This window comes from Nansenia antarctica (genome assembly GCF_963989245.1).
Source record: "Nansenia antarctica genome assembly, chromosome: 8".
In the NCBI taxonomy this organism is placed as follows: domain Eukaryota; kingdom Metazoa; phylum Chordata; class Actinopteri; order Argentiniformes; family Microstomatidae; genus Nansenia; species Nansenia antarctica.
Window position 1 is genome coordinate 6,605,859 of NC_137678.1, and position 22,118 is coordinate 6,627,976.

A 22,118-nucleotide genomic window follows, 5' to 3' on the forward strand; every position below is an offset into this window, starting at 1 on the left:
GGTCCTTGACGCTTGTTGCAAAAATGGATGACGAACGGCTGATACTTGAGGTGGAAAAATATATATTTTTGACAGTGGAGCAGGTAGAACGTTGATGGTGACAACGCTCAGGTGGAGCTTGGACAACGGGAAGTTGACACAACACAGATGGAGAGGTGACGCAACGCAGTAGGTGGAGCTTGGGCGTAACGCAACCCCAGTCAAACAAAAAAACCGACAGTGCGCCTTATAAGCCGGTGCGCCTTATAAGCCGGTGCGCCTTGTATATGAAAAAATTTATAGAATAGGCCATTCATTGAAGGTGCGCCTTATACTCCGGTGCGCCTTATAGGGCGGAAAATACGGTAGGTCTGCAACTATAAACATGTATGACTAAATGATCACTATTCCATCTCTCTCTACCTCTCCCCCTCTTTCTCTCCATCTCTCTCTACCTCTCCCCCTCTTTCTCACTATTCCATCTCTCTCTACCTCTCCCCCTCTTTCTCTCCATCTCTCCCCCTCTTTCTCTCCATCTCTCCCTGCACTCATTCTTGCCCCACCCCTTTGCAGGAGAGGGTTTGGGATTGATTGATGTGCCATGGCGTGGAGACTGGCGTAAATATTAATCATCTGCCATATTCAGGCAACAGCCTTGTCCAGGATCTCCTCAGGGACGGAACATTTGGTTTTGCAGTCCTTCTGTATTACCACTGATTTTACCTGCTAGTTTGTCAAAATACTTTCTGTACATTACTGTAAATGATTTCACAGTGTTAACATCTTTGTAGTATTGATTTCCCGTGCACCGTCACAAAGGGATGTGTGATTGACAACTTGATTTCTGATAGTAGTCACAGGCTGTGCCCCAATATTCATACTGTGTCCTGTCTTAAAGTATACTGTATACTAACCATACTGTGGGAGTCATCCCTACGTCCCCTGGGTCCTTTGTTCCCTGCTCTAAAAGGGTCCTATGTTCCCTGCTCTAAAAGGGTCCTATGTTCCCCGCTCAAAAAGGGTCCTATGTTACCCGCCCCCGAAAAAGGGTGAGATTGGGCAGGGCAGTCTGGCTCGCCGGCAGTGTGTGGAGGTGCCCACGGTTGTTCTATATGGATGATCGGTGACATTATTCTTCCGACTTCTTCATCTAAGCAGGGTTGGGCCGGGTTAGTACCTGGATGGGAGACCACCTGGGAATCCCCGGTGCCGTAGGTTCTTACCCAGTAGAGAGACGCGCTGGTTTGAACAAAGTGCTGCACAGAATCACTGATCTACAAATCACCTGCTGCAAAAAGTAAAATAAGCACCCCTCAACATCAGAGAATCTGCTCAGTGCTTGCTGAGGCTGATCATGTGGGGCGGCTGTGGCTCGGGAGGTAGAGCCACCATCTAATGATCTCAAGGTTGGCAGATCGGCGGTTCGAGCCCCGGCTGGCGGTTTGAGCCCCGGGTTCGAGCCCCGGCTGGCCACATGTCGAAGTGTCCTTGGGCAAGACACTGAACCCCAAAATTGCTCCCAGTGAGCGGGCCAGCGCCTTGCATGGCAGCTTGCCGCCATTGGTGTGTGAATGTGTGTGTGAATGGGTGAATGAGAGGCCGTTGTAAAGCACTTTGGATAAAGGCGTTATATAAGTGCAGTCCATTTACCATATATAGAGATAGATAGATACTGTCCGATGGAAATAAGTCAGATTACCATTTAGGGTAATCTCCAATTGGACCGAGCACATTTTCTCTTTACTCTCGTTAGTGCCCCTGCTGGTACGAAATATGCGGCCGTGGGAGTTGTATATAGATTACCGGTATATGGTGTAATTATTGTAATAAATATGAAGGCTATTCAGCAGTGTGATGATACTTCTATGAACATGCTGCCCCAATGAAAGAGCTACTAGACAGTGGGAATGTGCATGACTAAGTCATCAACAACGATGGTTAATTGAGTGATTTGAAGTTTACAAACTGTGGGTTTAAAATCAGGAAAATCTGGTATTCTGTATGTGAATATGAAACGGTTAGGCTATATTTTCATTGGTCAGTTTCTGATTATTGGATTTAAAGATCTGTCAATTAAGTGGTCGGTTGATTAGGCATATCCCTATCAGAGATATGGCCCCTCTACTATAGATCATATCCCTCTCAGAGATATGGCCCCTCTACTATAGATCATATCCCTATCAGAGATATGGCCCCTCTACTATAGATCATATCCCTCTCAGAGATATGGCACCTCTACTATAGATCATTCATATCCCTCTCAGAGATATGGCCCCTCTACTATAGATCATATCCCTATCAGAGATATGGCACCTCTACTATAGATCATTCATATCCCTCTCAGAGATATGGCCCCTCTACTATAGATCATATCCCTATCAGAGATATGGCCCCTCTACTATAGATCATATCCCTATTCTCACAAAGACTTCACTATTCAACCCAGTCTGCCTTCTGCTTCAAGCGTTGGAAAACACTTTTGGCTACAACCTCTTCCACGTGTTGTTAGCGGGTCTTGACTGGTCTTAGGCTTGTTGCTTTCCTATTTCTGTTTTCGAAGAGGAGTGCTTGTGAATAAGAATTGTGTTATCCTGTCATACAACCCCCTGTATCCCAGTTCATATCACCAAACTTGAACGTGTCTATCATACTTTCTGTATCTCTCTCTATTCCCCTCCCTTCATTCTTTCTGTCTCTCCTTCTTTCTGCCTCTCTCTCTCTCTCTCTCTCTCTCTCTCTCTCTCTCTCTCTCTCTCTCTCTCTCTCCTCCCTGTGGTGCAGGGCCTGGGTCAAGGTGTGGGGGGGGGTGGGCGGGGGCTCCGTGTTGCAGAGGCTGGTGTCTGGGTAGGAGCGAAGTGGGCGGCGCTGTGTGTCTGCTCTGGGCTTTTAACAGGAGTGTGATTCATGGCACACAGGGCTCCCTAGGGACCGGATTAGAGGTGCGCTGTCTAACTGCTCCCGTGGGAGGCGAGATACTTCATCTGCACACACACAGCAGCCAGGGCTACGGCAGTGGCTCGGCTCACACTGTGTGTGTGGCCCCGTGCTGGCTGGTTGTTGTACCACAGCTGATCCATATGGACTCACAGACCACCGTAAATGAGTGATTTAGTGTCGCCACATTGGACGTCTTTGTTTAAAGCATTTAGGAGCCATTTGATTATTCTGCTCTTCAATTAAAGTCACCCCTGACGTCTTTGCATTTGTCCCCCTCTTTGCTATTGTAAATCTAATCTCCAGCATCCCCTCACCCAATAGCTGTGCCCCCCTCGTTGTCAATCAAAGCAATTTTTTATACCAAACACTAAACAGTATCACTCAGTGTTAGAGGTGTCGTGTACAATTTACAATTATGGCCAGATAGTCTTTGACCAAGCAGGGAAATGAATGGGGATCTGTGGAAAGGCAGAGTCCTCTTCACCAGTCTGTAGACCTCGATGAGTCGATGAGTCACCATCATGATGCAGCAAATTAACCATTTTGTTGGCTTAGAAGCAATGTGGGAGGTTAAAGGGAGTTTTCGGGGCACCCAAGAGAGCCAGAGAGAGGGGAGAGAGAGGAGAGAGAGGAGAGAGAGAGGAGAGAGAGGAGAGAGAGGAGAGAGAGAGGAGAGAGAGAGAGGAGAGAGAGAGGAGAGAGAGAGGGGAGAGAGAGGGGAGAGAGAGGGGAGAGAGAGGAGAGAGAGCTGCGTGCTGCACAACCTCATTAGCATAGTGTCGCTCTGCTCATTACCATACAATTACTGCACAACCTGCTATCCAAAAGTATCCTAAATTCCGTTTTAGTCAGAATGGATTTTCTTATTAGTTTTTCTCCTTTTTGTTTTGTTTTGTTTTGTTCAGTGTCTGTCTTCATTGATAGGGATAGTTCCCCCTTAAACCACATTTCTTTGTTTTTTTATAGTGTTTTCCTTCATTGACGGGATACTTCACCCTTAAACCATAGCCTATTTGTCTAATGTTCATGCATATTGCATGCATTTTATGTCCATAGCCTGCTCCTATTTGCATCCACTAAAACACCACGCGCAAGGACAGCTACTTTTTGCCAACTAGGGGGCCAGTAAATGGGAGTCTAGGGTGGATTTGTCAAGGGGATTTGGATTCAGCCATTCCACATTCAATTGATAATCCCTCATACAACTAAACACTGACGTTGAGGTAGTGAATGCTTTATGCATGACTACATTCTAAAGATTCCCTAAAACATTGAATAGGCTACGTAGTGAAAAAGGCCACTTAGGTGGTATCTGCTGTTGTTTCACTGTCTTAAAGGAGAAGGACAAAGGCGAGCTTTAGAAAGGGAGGCGCGGGCAGATCCTACAGTGCCAACGTAGTCCAATAGGGTTGTGCTGCAAAACCCCTGCACTGAAATGGGTGTGCCTGAACAGCTTGATTGCTGTGCAGTCTCATGCTCAAACAGGGTAGTTACTCGCTGTCACCGAATTGTGTAGTAGGGAGTAGGGACCTGACACCCCATGTAGCTATGACCCCTGCAGACATACAGTAAAGTCACCATGCAAGACGTTTTGGAAATACTCGAACAACATGTTATTGTTGATGGTGTGTAAAGCATTGTGGTGTGTGTGTGTGTGTGTCCCTCTGCTTCCATTGAGATTGGAAGATGCTCACCCATGGCTGCTGCCAGTTTCAGATAAGACATGCGTGTCTGAGGGCTGTCCATAGGAAAACAACAGCGCATGCGTGTTGATCTGGATCAAAGAGCGGGACGAACGTGCATTTTTTTTTTTCTTCTGACCAATCAACTACCACGTCTGTTGCTTCGATTGCGTATGCTACTTCGTTTACATAAAGGGCTGTGAGAACGCAAATCAGAGAAATAATTGATGCAACAATGTTGCAAACTCATCCACTTGCTTCTGGTCCTGATTCCGACTTTCATGTGAGAACATGACCTTAATGGAATCCGCTGGAGTGAGAGTATGTGGACATAAAAAATAAAAAAAAAGAGTAAACTATCTCTTTAGTCTTCTTTTGAATGTTACTGAGCATATCATCTACAATACACTGTATCTAGTCTTGACTACAATAGGAATGTATCATCTCTGTCAGAAAAGTGGATTTTATGTGTAGGGTGTAGCAGTCGGATAAATCAACTCAAGGTAATAAACCAGGTGGTATTCTCATTAAAAAAATAAAGAAAAGTGGCTGTGAGTTTGGTCCAGTGGTCTACAGTCCACACCTCACCTCTAGTGGTACCAGATGTTCTACCACACCTCTAGTGGTACCAGATGTTCTACCACACCTCTAGTGGTACCAGATGTTCTACCTCAGTCTGCCACTTTCCTTTCTGAGTCCACCTGATCCGTAGAATAAAATACAAAATGGAGTGTCTTGCCTGTTATTGAACGTTGGTCTCATCCATGCTCCTCCATCTCCCCAGGGGCTTTGTGTACGACAGCAGGAACAACCTTCAGATGCGGGGGCTGGTGGTCCTGCTCATGTCTAAAGCAGCCGGGCCGAGCCACAACACAGCGTCCGATCTCCTTCCTCAGGACATGGTCAGCGGTATTTACCCCAGGTAACAAACATTTAGTTGAATTTGCATGCAGTACTTAACCCTCTGAGATCACAGCCCATTTTCTCCACAAATGTTTGGTTTTTTGATTTACATATTTGGTTTAATAATGATGACAGTTGTTGGTTACATTCGTGACTTTTTATTATTAATAATAATAATAATAATAATAATGTGTATTAGTGTTGTTCCGATACCATTTTTTGATCCCGATACCGATACCTGACCGTGCAGTACTTGCCGATACCGAGTACCGATCCGATACCACGGCGTGAAAAAACAAAACAAAAAAACATGTTTTTTGAGCCGCATACTCACCTCGATGTAAAATTATTGCTAACACTTACTCTGGCACTGCTCAAAACCTTTGTAAAACTCGTAAAGTTTTTGTAAAACTTCTAAGTAAAAAAAAAAAAAAAAAAAACTTACGTTTTTGTAAAGTACTCGCCGATACCGATACCAGCATTTTTGTGCGTATCGGTGGCCATGCCGATACTAGTATCGGTATCGGAACAACACTAATGTGTATACATATGATAAAAACAAAAACATACAGAGACCATTTGTATGTGATAATATAGATAAACCATATAAAGCTATTACGTGAGGGGAAAAGAAGCAATATCCACCTTCCTGTATAATAACCATGTCGCCCAATACCTCCAGAATGTCTCAACACCATCTCAAAGAGAAGGTGAGACTCTCAGACATTCCCTGTACTGTTGTTATCCACTGTCCTTTTGTTGGAGGGTCCTTATTCAATCATTTCTTGGTTATTGCTTTTTTGCTAGCTACCATTAATACTTTAAGGACGTACTTATCCTGAGTACTAAATGTGGTCGGTATGTTACCCAGATATACAGTGCTGAAACTACACTCAATCTCAATGTCCCATTATCACATTTATTTCTGATACTAGCTCTAGCCAATAGGGTTGGATTGCTGGACATCCCCCCAAAATGTGAAAGGAATCAGCCATAGAATTGTTATACTCTTTCCAGCAATTCCCAGCTCCTGGTCTGCCACTCTGAGGGCCAGTTTCACAGACAAGGCTTAAGCCTAATCCTGGACTAAAAAGCATCTTCAATGGAGATTTTACATTGAAAGTGTGATTTAGTCCAGGACTAGGCTTAAGCCTTGTCTGTGAAACCGGCCCTGAAAGTATTTTCTCCTTGGAGTAATAAAAAACCATGTAGCCATTAAAAAAAAAAAAAAAAAACTATGAAAATTCTCTCCATTGTCCAGAGCTGGAGGTGAAGGATTGTATTTTACATATGTTCAACCATTCTTCCTCAGTCAGGACTATGCTCTGCTTCTTTCTCCCACCTATCTGTAAAATATAAGGTGGAGTGGTTCTTGGTGGGTTGTATACTCAAGTAAATTCTTGACACCAGTTTCTTGGGTGTTGCCGTTATACGCCGTTATACGCATCAATAAAAATGTTGATGACTCATTTCAGTAACCTCATTATTCTTTATATTCCTATCGAAGTGATGCCTCAGCTGTAAAGACCTGTTTCTCTAGGTTGTGCTTAGCAATAAGATATTGGAAGCTCTTCAAGCAATATGATGTAATTCCCGTTCCTAATCCATCATTTAAGTCTTGGGTCCAGTCTTGGGTCCAGCTGCCCTGGTTTAAAACCTCTATCATACGCCACCCATCTTAATAGCCGTGCGTCTCTTTCCAGTTTTGAGTGTTTACATTCTTTGTACCCCAAAAAATAAGAGCAACCCTTGTCCAATGACTTAGTTCATCTGAATGGCCGATCTTAGAAGTTGTATCACCCAGTACGGATTGAAGGGAGAGACATACCCCCCTGTTCTTTCGGTAACTGTAACGTTTTGAATCGCACCTCAGGCTTCTGACCTCTCCACACAAACCTAGAGATCAGTCGGGTACGATCATCAAACTGTTTCTCTGGGATCTCTACTGGTAAAGATTGAAAAAAGAGGCGACGTGATTTAATATTTGGGGAATATGTTCAGGAACAACATGCCATGACAGAAACATACGTGAGCTGGCAGAGTGGGTGCCTCTCTCACCTAGCAAAGATTGGCCTTCTGCCTTTTTTCGGTTAACTGATTTAGCCTAATTTGTTATTGACCGAATATGGTAATGTCATTTTAGTCTGTAATCAGCTTTCCGATAAAGTGTGCATGGATCGACTCTGTCAGCGACAGCCTATGTGGACTAGCCAGCGACGAGAGAAGACACTTTATGTCGAAAGCATTTTGTTTGTCCAAAAAAGCATATTGAATATTGAATGATCCAATGTGCCATAATTGCGGACATGGGATTTTTTATGCTGAATATATGAATTTACAATTCTAAATAAACTTTTATCTAAGGACATCATTTCTAATTTCTCTGACTATACAATTCGTCCTTTTCCAAAACTCATAAGCTACCGTCGCCATTATTGTTAATTCAGAATTTTAAAAAGGAATTACAATAAAACTAATAAAAAAGAAAATACATAATTAATATCAGCTCACAAATTGGGCAAGTGAAGACACAGATATGAGTTATTGTTTCACAACATGCCTTCAGTTTTGTGAGAATTGTGTTCTCAGTATGTCATGCAACACATCTCAGCACTGACATTCGCATGTACACAAACATATACAGTATGTGATCATTACATACTCTCTCTCTCTCTCTCTCTCTCTCTCTCTCTCTCTCTCTCTCTCTCTCTCTCTCTCTCTCTCTCTCTCTCTCTCTCTCTCTCTCACACACACACACACACACATGCAAAGAAAATGTAGAAATGCCAGCTGGGTCACCTCATTTGCCCCCAACCTCTCTCTATCACTCTCTCTCTCTCTCTATTTTTCTATCTCCCCTCTTTCACCCCCGCCAGAACACGGGGCTCATTAGCTCCCGCATTGATGAGCTGATCGGGAGAGGATTGATGGATCCCCCCGGGGGTAGAGGGGAGCTCTCCTCCCTTCTGACAGGCAGCATTTGTAACACGTCTCCTCCTCCGGTGGCGGGTGCTTGTTTCTCACCAGGGCATTAGAGACAGAGACAGAAACGTTCACGCTTCACACTATTAATCAGCTTCACTGCAACGCCAGTTAGAATGCAACAGGATGAAGAAGTCCTGATGATGTAGACCAGAGATGACCCTGTTAGACAGAGATGATCTGGTTAGTCAGAGATGACCCTGTTAGACAGAGATGATCTGGTTAGTCAGAGATGACCCTGGTTAGTCAGAGATGATCTGGTTAGTCAGAGATGATCTGGTTAGACAGAGATGACCCTGGTTAGTCAGAGATGATCTGGTTAGTCAGAGATGATCTGGTTAGTCAGAGATGATCTGGTTAGTCAGAGATGATCTGGTTAGACAGAGATGATCTGGTTAGTCAGAGATGATCTGGTTAGTCAGAGATGATCTGGTTAGACAGAGATGACCCTGGTTAGTCAGAGATGATCTGGTTAGACAGAGATGATCTGGTTAGTCAGAGATGATCTGGTTAGACAGAGATGACCTGGTTAGACAGAGATGACCCTGGTTAGACAGAGATGACCTGGTTAGTCAGAGATGATCTGGTTAGACAGAGATGATCCTGGTTAGTCAGAGATGACCTGGTTAGTCAGAGATGACCCTGGTTAGTCAGAGATGATCTGGTTAGTCAGATATGATCTGGTTAGTCAGAGATGACCCTGGTTAGTCAGAGATGACCCTGGTTAGACAGAGATGACCTGGTTAGTCAGAGATGACCCTGTTAGACAGAGATGATCTGGTTAGTCAGAGATGATCTGGTTAGACAGAGATGATCTGGTTAGACAGAGATGATCTGGTTAGTCAGAGATGACCCTGTTAGACAGAGATGATCTGGTTAGACAGAGATGACCTGGTTAGACAGAGATGATCTGGTTAGACAGAGATGACCTGGTTAGACAGAGATGATCTGGTTAGTCAGAGATGATCTGGTTAGTCAGAGATGACCCTGGTTAGACAGAGATAATCTGGTTAGTCAGAGATGACCCTGTTAGACAGAGATGATCTGGTTAGTCAGAGATGACCCTGTTAGTCAGAGATGATCTGGTTAGTCAGAGATGATCTGGTTAGTCAGAGATGATCTGGTTAGTCAGAGATGATCTGGTTAGTCAGAGATGACCTGGTTAGTCAGAGATGATCTGGTTAGTCAGAGATGACCCTGGTTAGTCAGAGATGATCTGGTTAGTCAGAGATGATCTGGTTAGTCAGAGATGACCTGGTTAGTCAGAGATGACCCTGTTAGACAGAGATGATCTGGTTAGTCAGAGATGATCTGGTTAGTCAGAGATGATCTGGTTAGTCAGAGATGACCCTGGTTAGTCAGAGATGACCCTGGTTAGTCAGAGATGATCTGGTTAGACAGAGATGATCTGGTTAGACAGAGATGACCCTGTTAGTCAGAGATGATCTGGTTCGACAGAGATGACCTGGTTAGTCAGAGATGATCTGGTTAGTCAGAGATGATCTGGTTAGTCAGAGATGATCTGGTTAGTCAGAGATGACTCTGTTAGTCAGAGATGACCCTGTTAGTCAGAGATGACCTGGTTAGTCAGAGATGACCCTCTGGTTAGGCCTGGAACAGTTGTCTCAGAAATAATTGTAATTGACAAGGGCCGGCACCTTGCATGGTAGCTTGCTGCCATTGGTGTGTGAATGTGTGTGTGTGAATGGGTGAATGAGAGGCCATTGTAAAGCGCTTTGGAATAAGGTGCTATATAAGTGCAGTCCATTTACCGTTTCACTGTTATGTGACCCAGATAATGTCATAACACAGCAACCTATGAAGCAAACCATGCCTCTTTATGCTCATAAAACGTAGTTTGGGGGCGCTTAGGTGGCGTAGTGGATTAAGCACTGACCATATACTGCAGGGATCCCGGTTCGATTCCAGCCGCGGACATATCCTGCATGTCATCCCTTCTCTCTCTCTCTCTCACCCATCCTTCCTGTCATAATCTCTACTGTGTCTGTCATTAAAAGGAAACATATGAGTGGGACTGCCCCACTCAGAAAAAATAAATAAAAAATGTCACCCTTCACTTTCTCATACACATTTGGAATGGCAGTTTTGGAGATGTAAGCCTTACTAGGCAACTCGTATTGGCCATCAAAAGAGTACACAGCATGCCTTTAAATGCCTTTAAACGCTGGCTTCTCTCTGCTTCTCAACTGTATTGAAAAATAATTCAATAATGTATTAAGCATTTTGAGCTGCAAAGTTTGCAGGAAAAGTGCTATACACATAAAAGTTATTATTATTATATTATTATTGAATGGCCGCATCTCTGCGAGTAACCATTTGGAACTGTCCCGCTTATACTTTGTGCGTCTGCTTAACGACTCACCAAGACCCAGTTGTTGGGAGGGACGAGCCACTGCAGCGCAGTGTTAATGTTGGCACTTAGTCTTTGGTGTTTAGATGAAGATGCACACCAGTTCTCGTCACACCAAGTCACCTCCATTTTTCTTAGTTCCAGTCCAGTTCCAGTTGATGAAAACTGCAAACGTTCCAGTGCAGTCTCAGTCCACAAAAACCCCCAAACATTTTAGTCTAGCCGTAGTCAGCGACGAAAACTCGACTAAAATGTTAGGGAAACAGTACAGGGGGGTAGTAGATGTCTCAGGAGGGACAGTTAATGGCGTTTGCCTCACAGGATAAGTGCTTGTGGAGTATCACTCCACGGTTCTTGGCTGTCTGGCAGGAGGTTACAGGAAGAGTCTCAACTGTGATGGAGAGGTCTGAGAGAGGCCAGGCTTTCCCAGGGAGGAAGAGGAACTCGTGTATATACACACACACACACACACACACACCACTGGAAGCTGGAAGCTGCTCCTCTTACCTTTGTTTTGTCAACTCCCTTATGGATGAGAACGTTGGTGAAATGTCTGAAGCCTGTTTCTTTTTTTTTTGCCAAGTCACTTATTGTGACATATTGAAACATGTTGCTAGCTTTCCAGCTTTAATAGCTACACACAGACTCTCTCATAAACATACTCACACACACACATACTCACACTCACACACACATACTCACACACACACATACTCACACATACTCTCACACACACACACACACACACACACACACACACACACACTCACACACACACAAACTCACACACACATACTCACACATACTCACACATACTCTCACACACACACACACACACACACACACAAACTCACACACACACAGGCTCATCATTCTCTCACTCCCTTACACACACACACACACACACACACACACACACACAGGCTCATCATTCTCTCACTCCCTTACACACACACACACACACACACACACACACACACAGGCTCATCATTCTCTCACTCCCTTACACACACACACACACACACACACACACACACAGGCTCATCATTCTCTCACTCCCTTACACACACACACACACACACACACACACAGGCTCATCATTCTCTCACTCCCTTACACACACACACACACACACACACACACACACACACACACACACACACTCACACACACACAAACTCACACACACATACTCACACATACTCACACATACTCTCACACACACACACACACACACACACACACAAACTCACACACACACAGGCTCATCATTCTCTCACTCCCTTACACACACACACACACACACACACACACACAGGCTCATCATTCTCTCACTCCCTTACACACACACACACACACGCACACACACACACACACACACACACACACACACAGCTGTATTTCACAGCGGTGCTGTCGAGCCTGTGAAGGGAGGAAAATGGAACAGAACACTCAGGACAAGGGGCGTGTCAGGGGGCGGAACACCTCAGCAAGATGGCATCAGTTGCTATGCAACTGGGCGCCAAAGCTATTTATACACAAGTCCCCTTCTCCCCTTCTCCTCCCCGGGCTGCGCTGCTTATCATAAGTTGTGGATCTGAGGCATCGCCCCGGCGACCAGCCTACGGGGGTCCGGGAGGGGGGGAGGGGGGGAGGGGGGGGGGGGGTTACTGGAAATCTCAAAGCACGTCTGTCAGAATCGCCCCTCCGTACCAAAGCCATTATGCATCTCTGCGTGTATGTTCCACACGACCCGAGACCTTCATTATCAGTTTCAGTGAGGGTTCCCTGCTCCATACTTGCGCTGCAGTCACCATGCATTGTTCTCATCATGGCCTGGGTTGCTGTTAGGATGTGACCAGTTACCAGCCACAGTCCAGAATTCATGAAACAATGTTTTTAGAGCCTCATGAGCTTAATACAGCTGTTATCCCATCATGTTTCACTCCAATGCAACAGGAATGTAACCAACACTCTATAGCTTCGAAATATGTTTAACCCCCCCGCCCCCCACCCCATGTCTCGGTCACTGTCAGTCCTTGCAGACTGCTTTCTATGAATATTAGCCTCCAAACTCCATCCCTCAGCTTTGTGTCTGGCTGACTTAAAAAACAAAACAAGATTGTGGCTTTAATTGATCTTAATGAAACAATGTAGCAATGTAACACTTTCAAAATCAAGCATGAAAGTAAGACACAGCGAGAACACGTTCTGAAATCCAGCTTGTAATGTTGCGCTTTGCTGCCCTCTGTGTCCAACAATTGAAATACATTTTTATTTTTATTACCAGAAATAATGTGATGTTCTTATAAATACAAGTCTCATTCCCTGTGTTCATGGCCGTAGCACTAAAACTCATATCTGAAAATGTTTACCTGTCTCAGTATATTTCGATTCACAGCTCATGGCAACCATCATAAAATAGCAACATAATAGCAAAGAATTGTCATGCACACTCCTAACTTTCAGTCTACCCAGACGCATTTGAGTCCTGTGCCTTTTAGATTGCCGACAAGCCCAACACCGTCTCCTCTCGGCTGATAGAGGACAATGGATGTGATTGAGAAGAGAAAGCAATGACATTATATCATTTTACATAACAACTCTGAGAGACTGTCAAACACACAATTACCTGGCAGCCCAGACATGTATGTGTACAGACCAACCAGACATGTATGTGTACAGACCAACCAGACATGTATGTGTACAGAAGACCCAGACATGTATGTGTACAGAAGACCCAGACATGTATGTGTACAGACCAACCAGACATGTATGTGTACAGACCAGCCAGACATGTATGTGTACAGAACACCCAGACATGTATGTGTACAGACCAGCCAGACATGTATGTGTACAGACCAACCAGACATGTATGTGTACAGAACACCCAGACGTGTATGTGTACAGACCAGCCAGACATGTATGTGTACAGACCAACCAGACATGTATGTGTACAGAAGACCCAGACATGTATGTGTACAGAAGACCCAGACATGCATGTGTACAGAAGACCCAGACATGTATGTGTACAGACCAGCCAGACATGTATGTGTACAGACCAACCAGACATGTATGTGTACAGAAGACCCAGACATGTATGTGTACAGAAGACCCAGACATGTATGTGTACAGAAGACCCAGACATGTATGTGTACAGAAGACCCAGACATGTATGTGTACAGAAGACCCAGACATGCATGTGTACAGAAGACCCAGACATGTATGTGTACAGAAGACCCAGACATGTATGTGTACAGAAGACCCAGACATGTATGTGTACAGAAGACCCAGACATGTATGTGTACAGACCAACCAGACATGTATGTGTACAGACCAACCAGACATGTATGTGTACAGACCAACCAGACATGTATGTGTACAGAAGACCCAGACATGTATGTGTACAGACCAGCCAGACATGTATGTGTACAGAAGACCCAGACATGTATGTGTACAGACCAACCAGACATGTATGTGTACAGACCAACCAGACATGTATGTGTACAGACCAACCAGACATGTATGTGTACAGACCAACCAGACATGTATGTGTACAGACCAACCAGACATGTATGTGTACAGAAGACCCAGACATGTATGTGTACAGACCAACCAGACATGTATGTGTACAGAAGACCCAGACATGTATGTGTACAGACCAACCAGACATGTATGTGTACAGACCAACCAGACATGTATGTGTACAGACCAACCAGACATGTATGTGTACAGACCAGCCAGACATGTGTGTGTACAGACCAGCCAGACATGTATGTGTACAGAAGACCCAGACATGTATGTGTACAGAAGACCCAGACATGTATGTGTACAGAAGACGCAGACATGTATGTGTACAGAAGACCCAGACATGTATGTGTACAGACCAACCAGACATGTATGTGTACAGACCAGCCAGACATGTATGTGTACAGACCAACCAGACATGTATGTGTACAGACCAACCAGACATGTATGTGTACAGACCAACCAGACATGTATGTGTACAGACAGACCAACCAGACATGTATGTGTACAGAAGACCCAGACATGTATGTGTACAGAAGACCCAGACATGTATGTGTACAGAAGACCCAGACATGTATGTGTACAGAAGACCCAGACATGCATGTGTACAGAAGCTGGTAAGAACACAGCTGTTGACAGGTGAATGAAATTGAAATTTCAATGTGCAAATTGAAATATCTCATTAGGACTTTTCTTTTATCGCTGGGTGAAAGATGGGCTTAAGTGGCCGTCACCACACCCAGCTCTGCCATAGCAGGTTCCTCTGTGTCACCGTGGCAGGCTCAGCCCATATGGAGAGGGAGCTAATTATCCACAGCAATAACTGAATCAACATCTGATTATAGTCTCCCGCAGGACACGTGAGAGGCTCCATTCATACGCTGCTTTCAGGTCTTTTTATCTGAAAGCCAACAGTAGTTGTTTATTAAAACTTCGCATTGTAAGGCTTATCTATTGTTTGTTAGTGATAAAGTGAGAAGATGTGAGGGATGAAGTGAGGACAAATAAATACATTTCGGGTGATTCGGGTTTGACATCTCACTACGACAGTGGTTACCAAACCTTTTTATTAGCAAATTAATATGAAAAAGCCTAATTGGTTAACAACATACATTAAATTGAATAATGTTCATTATAAAAATGCATTTATCTTTTGTTGTTTAAAACCTAAAATAACTTAGGAATGCTGAAACGATTAGCATTTAGGCAATTTAGTGCTTTGTTGGGCATCCGTAATCAGTGGGACACATGCACCTGCTTTTGAGAGCAAAGTCTTTGGCTGTGGGGAGAGATTGACGAGAGCGATGCGCAGGTCCTGCTCCACTGACATGTGGTGCCTCCTCTTGCTCTTCGTGTACTTCAGGTGAGAGACGGCCGACTCACAGACGTAAGGTGTTGGGAAGGGTGACAAGACAACAGCACAGTCTGACGGGGGCGGCTGTGGTGCAGGAGGTAGAGCCGCCGTCTAATGATCGCAAGGTTGGCAGATTGGCGGTTCGAGCCCCGGCTGGCCACATATCGAAGTGTCCTTGGGCAAGACACTGAACCCCAAAATTGCTCCCAGTGAGCGGGCCGGCGCCTTGCATGGCAGCTTACCGCCATTGGTGTGCGAATGTGTGTGTGAATGGGTGAATGATAGGCTGTTGTAAAGCGCTTTGGATAAAGGCGCTATATAAGTGCAGTCCATTTACCATATGACGAGTTGGATATTCATGTGCCACAAGCAGCCAAAATGCATCCAAACCCATCTCTCCAAACTTTCAAAGTGTGGTCCATCCTGAGATCTGCCACCTCCTCTTGGGTTTTATTTGGCGGCAGATTCTGACGTTAGCCAATTGAAAGGATTACGGATCCAGTCATGGTCCTTGCCTTTGTTTGGGAGCGCAGCACCTTGCCCAGCCTAGCCACCGTAGGCTCTGGTGCTCAGACCCCATTTCATCACAATCGTCAACAGGCACGACTTCAGTAGACGTGGCTTTATGTAGTTAACTACTTTGATAGCTTGTTCTAGAACTTCTGTTAAACTTCACTCTTACAGAGATAATCAAACTTACTAGGTTGGTTCGCCAACAAACGATACTAGCTACTAGCTACTTTCTCACGTGCCCCTTGGGTGCCAAGTGAGTTTTGTTGCTAGCTTGTGGGTGAGCTTCCATTATTATCTCCATTGTATCTTTTATTGTATCTCCACCAATGGGGAGATGGGAGGGTATCTCCACCAATGGAGAGATGGGTGGGTGGGTATCTCCACCAATGGAGAGATGGGAGGGTATCTCCACCAATGGAGAGATGGGTGGGTGTCTCCACCAATGGGGAGATGGGTGGGTGTCTCCACCAATGGGGAGATGGGTGGGTGTCTCCACCAATGGGGAGATGGGTGGGTGTCTCCACCAATGGAGAGATGGGAGGGTGTCTCCACCAATGGGGAGATAGGTGGGTGTCTCCACCAATGGAGAGATGGGAGGGTGTCTCCACCAATGGAGAGATGGGTGGGTGTCTCCACCAATGGAGAGATGGGTGGGTGTCTCCACCAATGGGGAGATGGGAGGGTGTCTCCACCAATGGGGAGATGGGAGGGTGTCTCCACCAATGGGGAGATGGGAGGGTGTCTCCACCAATGGAGAGATGGGAGGGTGTCTCCACCAATGTAGTTCTCTTTTTTTCTTGTCCTCCGGGTCGATACAAATGGCCGCCTGGTAGTCTGATTAGTGGTAGAGAAACAGATTGAAGAAGGCATCTGTTGTTTTCTAAACTGGTGGAACCAATATTTATACAAATACCTTCAAATAAAAGCTAACAATCTGTACGTTCACCCCATATTACTAACTAGTATTACCTATGGGATCTATATTCTGAGCACCATCATAAACTGTCAGGAAAGATGTATCAGGCAGTCATCTGATTAGGGGTGGGCATCGACGATCGATAATTGATCGATAAGGATCTTGGTCGATCACAAAATAAAACATTTGGTCGATCACAAAAAAAAAAAAAACTTTTTTTTTTTTTTTTGTGATCGACCAAATGTTTTATTTTGTGATCGACCAAGATCCTTATCGATCAATTATCGATCAATTATCGATCGTCGATGCCCACCCCTACATCTGATGATAGATTATTACATCCAAGCAAAGTATACCTAACGTAATGTAATTGTTTTTACATAAAAATATCTTGGGTGTTTATTTCGGACAAATTGTAAAATATGTAAAAAAAATCATGCAATTGACTTACTAATGGTTTGACAGCCCTACATGTATTATAACACTTTAAGATTGTTTGATGCATTGTTTCGCTCCCTGACTTTTGAAGAGCGCCTTGGTCTTTCTACTGTAGAAGGAGGTCAACATTGCATGCAACATGCAGTGCACACATATGCCCATGTTGGCATGGGTTCGAATCCGGCCCATGCCCTGCTGACATGACCTCTCTCCCTTCTTCTCCTTACTTTCCTGTCTGTCTTCACTACATCTGTCTAATAAAATGAAAAATATGAGTGGGACTGAAAAAAAAGTAAAAATAAAAGAATAAAAATAAATTATTTTGTAAAGAAAAAGAGGTCAAAAAGTTAGGGGTGTGCTGATTTGATTTTTCTATAGACTCTGTATTTCTGTTCCCATGCAGCCAACGCAATCTTGCTGAAATCACAGAACTCATCCACACCGCCTTCCTGGTGCATCGTGGGATTGTTAACCTCAAGGAGTGGACCAACTCCGACGGCCCGCTGAAGGACATGCAGTTTGGTAACAAGATGGCCGTCCTGAGTGGAGACTTCCTGCTGGCTAACGCCTGCACCGGCCTGGCCCAGCTCAACAACACCAAGGTGAGACATCGTTTGGCTCCGATCTGTAGGCCAGAAGCTATTTGAAGAGAACATTTTAGTCAGTTGGGTCATTTTTTTAATAGGGTGCCATTTGCACTTCATAACTTGTGAAAAATAAATTGTTGATTTATCTATATTTTAATCTTCTATTATATAAAGGACATATCTAGCTTGCTGAAAAACATAGTGGTCGAGCTCAGGCACCTAAATTGTATTTTATTTAGAATACCCTCTGTAGTTGAATAGGGCTAACAGAGTGCACACTAACAGGGTGGGCACTAACAGGGTGGACATTTTGAGTTAAGGTTAGCCTTTAAGCCCAATGTATGCTTCTGCGTAAAATCGAGGCTACGGCGTAGGTTGACGCGCACCTCTCCAAAAATGTAACTACGCGGCAGTGCCTACGCAACCGTAAGCACTGTGATTGGTCCGCTTGGTAGCACATGATTCCGACTCTCTCGTAGACCAAAATGCAGAAGCCATGACAGAAATGTCATTTACTTTTTCTGTAATTACTTATTAATAAAGATTTGAAAAATTATGATAACCATCGTATTATCTTAGTTTAATGTCATTTCAATGCATCATAGAACTTTTATTTACGACAAGCATAACCAAAAAAATCGCTATTATGCCGGTATGAGTACACCGTTCCAACGGAGCGCCCTATGGAAGCGTCAGGCACAGCCTTCCCATAGCGCGATTCACATTTACGAGATGTACAATCCTGTTTATTTAGAAATAAATGATTAGTTACAGGGAGCCCCATGGCTGTTCAATGATATTTATGATAGACATATTTAATGTAAAGTTATCTATAAGAACTGTGATTGGTCCGCTTGGTACCGTCACATTCCGACTCTCTCGTAAATGCGGAAGTCATGATAGAAATGTCATTTACTTTTTCTGTAATTACTTATTAATAAAGATTTGAAAAATTATGATAACCATCTTATTATCTTAGTTTACTGTCATTTCAATGCATTATAGACATTTTCTTTACAACAAGCATAACAAAAATAAGTTTTTTCATCGCTATTATGCCGCTATGAGTACACCGACCAACGCGGAGCCGTAAAGACCAACGCAGAACTATAAACCAGGAGAGCCCTTGCGCAAGCTACGGCGTAGCCGCGCGTAAATTCGACGCAGAAGCATAAATTGGGCTTTAGCCAGCCTGTGTTAGCATAATGCCTAGAATGACCATGAATACTTGATGAGGAATCTAATTTGCACTAAAAACGTTTTTTTTGAAATTATTAAATTTGATTGATCTCCTCAATATTTAACAGGGTGGACACGTTATGGTCAACCACATTAAATTCACTTGATAAAAACATAAAAATCAGATGGTAAAAGAGGTAGAAAATCACACAGCTTACCACATTTGAAATCCCCTCCACTGATGTGATGTCACCTCATGAGAGTGATGTGATTGAGAAATATGGTTTTCTTTTAAAAGGGACATTAACACAGCTTAACATGGTGGACAGTGACCGCAGGGCCAAACATACAACCTTAATTTTTTGTACAAAATATAATTTTTGGGGGATAAAAAACTATATTTGATTTCAATAGATATTGATCAGGAAAATGAAATAATAATAACATATTTGGAAATGTACAGTATATGTTTTTAATAGTTATTTTGGGGGTTGAAGTTGAATGAACAACACATGGCAAAAAATCTTTAACCAAAGCTTTTAAAATGTAAAAAACAACAACTTAGAAGCCCATATCATTGTATTCATAATAAATAACAATTTACTATACATGAAAAAACTAATGGTATTAGTATTTGTCCAAATTTAGACAAAATACAACATGATTTGTACTGGGGACGGAAAAGGCACCGTATAAAAAAAAGACCCAGTTAACTGTTTATTTGATGAATGGCAATACATTTAAAATAAACGTAATTATAGATAGCTCAGCTCTATATAGCCAGGGTTCGACAGTAACGCTTGCCCGCTTGCCTGGACTGGAGCAAGTACAATTTGCCCGGTTTGTTTGCGCGAGCCCAACGACGCTGTTGGATCCTGAATATGTTTACCTGTGTGCAGGAAGAACAACAGACGGCGCAGGCGCGTTCATACCTGGCTTCATACTAGCGAATCCTGATGTGGTTTTGAAAAAAAAAAAAAGATTATGATTTGTTTGTTTATTTCATCATAAAAATAAACAAAAAATAGTTCCGCAACTGAACTTCAAATGGACGGTTGCCTAGTAACCTGAACACAAACATGTAGTAATTAACGGTCATTTAGTACAACGTCTGTGCAGCTGAGTGATACATATAGTTAAAAGTCCCAGTGCTGTTATACTGTATATCAGCACTCATGGAATGCCTCTTGTCCAATCAAATTACTTGGTCGGAACTAAAGTCGTATAAAGCCTAATATCAAATACTAACAACCGTTCCGTCTATAAACAAAAGATATTTCCACTGTTCCACTGCCCATGTCCAGCAGGTCATTAGCTGCCTAACTGTCAGTATCTGACTGTTCTTTTTCACCCCTGTCTGGCATAACATCCACTGGTTGGTTACAAATGAATAACTTCCATACAGGTGTCATATCACTGCTGTAGCCTTTGACCATTCTTGATATGTGTGACACTTTGCTGCAGCTCCAGTGAGCGCTTGCCCGGGCTCTACTTCACATGGCTAAGAAATGAAATTGGAAAGCTGAGTACATCCAGGCCCACTCCTCCCCTTAACCAGTAGCTTCATTTAACTAGTTCCCTTTAGTTCCTGCATCGAAAATGTACTTCCAAACATTGGTTTTTACTGTAGCCAAAATGTTGCATATTTTAGATAATCGATTACATTTTACAGAACGTTAGATAAAGACCTAATTAGGCTACGCAGCTTGGAAGTGTGGTCTTTAGTAGTAGCCTAACCAGTGTTATATCTACCAGAGCGCAAGTTGCTGTCAGTATATGAAGCAGTAAGCTAAGATAGAGCAGTGTTTCCTCCAGGAATTTTTACCATGGTGGCGGGTAGTGCTGACCGATTTTTCGCGCGCACGCGCCAGCCTTTTTTAAAAGGCAATTTTAGCAGATTCAAAACACGAAATTCTGTGCTCACTACCTTTTCCAGTTGAACATAAACTAAACTTTTTTTAAAAACATTTTAAATGCTGCTATTGTTTGCGAAGTTACAAGATCGTTAAGGGCTCTGCACACAGCGTGCGATTTCTGTTGCGCGTCGCCGTCAACGTTCCATTTTGAAGTTTGAATGGAAGTCTATGAGAACATACAACAGAAATTGCATCGCACGCTGTGTGCAGAGCCCTTTAGCCCGCAGCGCAGAGCGCACAATGTATACGAGTTGACTCGCTGGAACGAGACAGGCCGCAAGACCACCACACACGTGCCATATCATACCGTCTCATCATAATTATTACATCGTATTTATCATCATATTTTTCACTATGTGTGGTTACCTGACCGTCTTCCTCATCTTCTGGTACTTTTCGTTTGAAATACTTTAACAAACTCATCTGAAAATGGAACCAGGAATTTATGAACACATAGCTAGCTAACATTGCTAGCTAACATTTCTGGCAATTACTTTAAGTAGTTCTAAGGTAGCGGAAACATAATTGTTTCACAAAATAGCCTGATTTAGTTGACCATGAACATCAGACTACATTACGAATGTTCATTTAAAATACTTGTATACTGAGCACTGGTATAAGAACACGAACCATAGAATGCAATAACCCACCGTCGTGCTGATGCAGTGTTGCTAATCAATCTGTAATGGATTGTAACACCTGAAGTAGTTTGTAGACTAGACGCAGCCTACCTAGATGTATTCGACCAATCACAAAACAGTTTTGCAAGCGCGTCGCTTCGCGCTTGTGGGTGTGTCTAGCGCTGTGAAGGTCTGAAAAGCGGCCTAAATCTT

At 43.6% G+C, this 22,118-nt stretch overlaps 1 protein-coding gene across 1 annotated transcript in view; it reads left to right on the forward strand.

The window, feature by feature from the left end:
• Positions 1-22,118, forward strand: part of pdss2 (prenyl (decaprenyl) diphosphate synthase, subunit 2) — a 74,060-nt gene that overhangs the window by 13,209 nt on the left and 38,733 nt on the right. The window contains exons 3-4 of the mRNA XM_080538643.1: positions 5,383-5,520; positions 18,007-18,205. Coding sequence (XP_080394769.1) covers positions 5,383-5,520; positions 18,007-18,205 — 337 coding nt within the window. The remainder of the gene's footprint in view (positions 1-5,382; positions 5,521-18,006; positions 18,206-22,118) is intronic.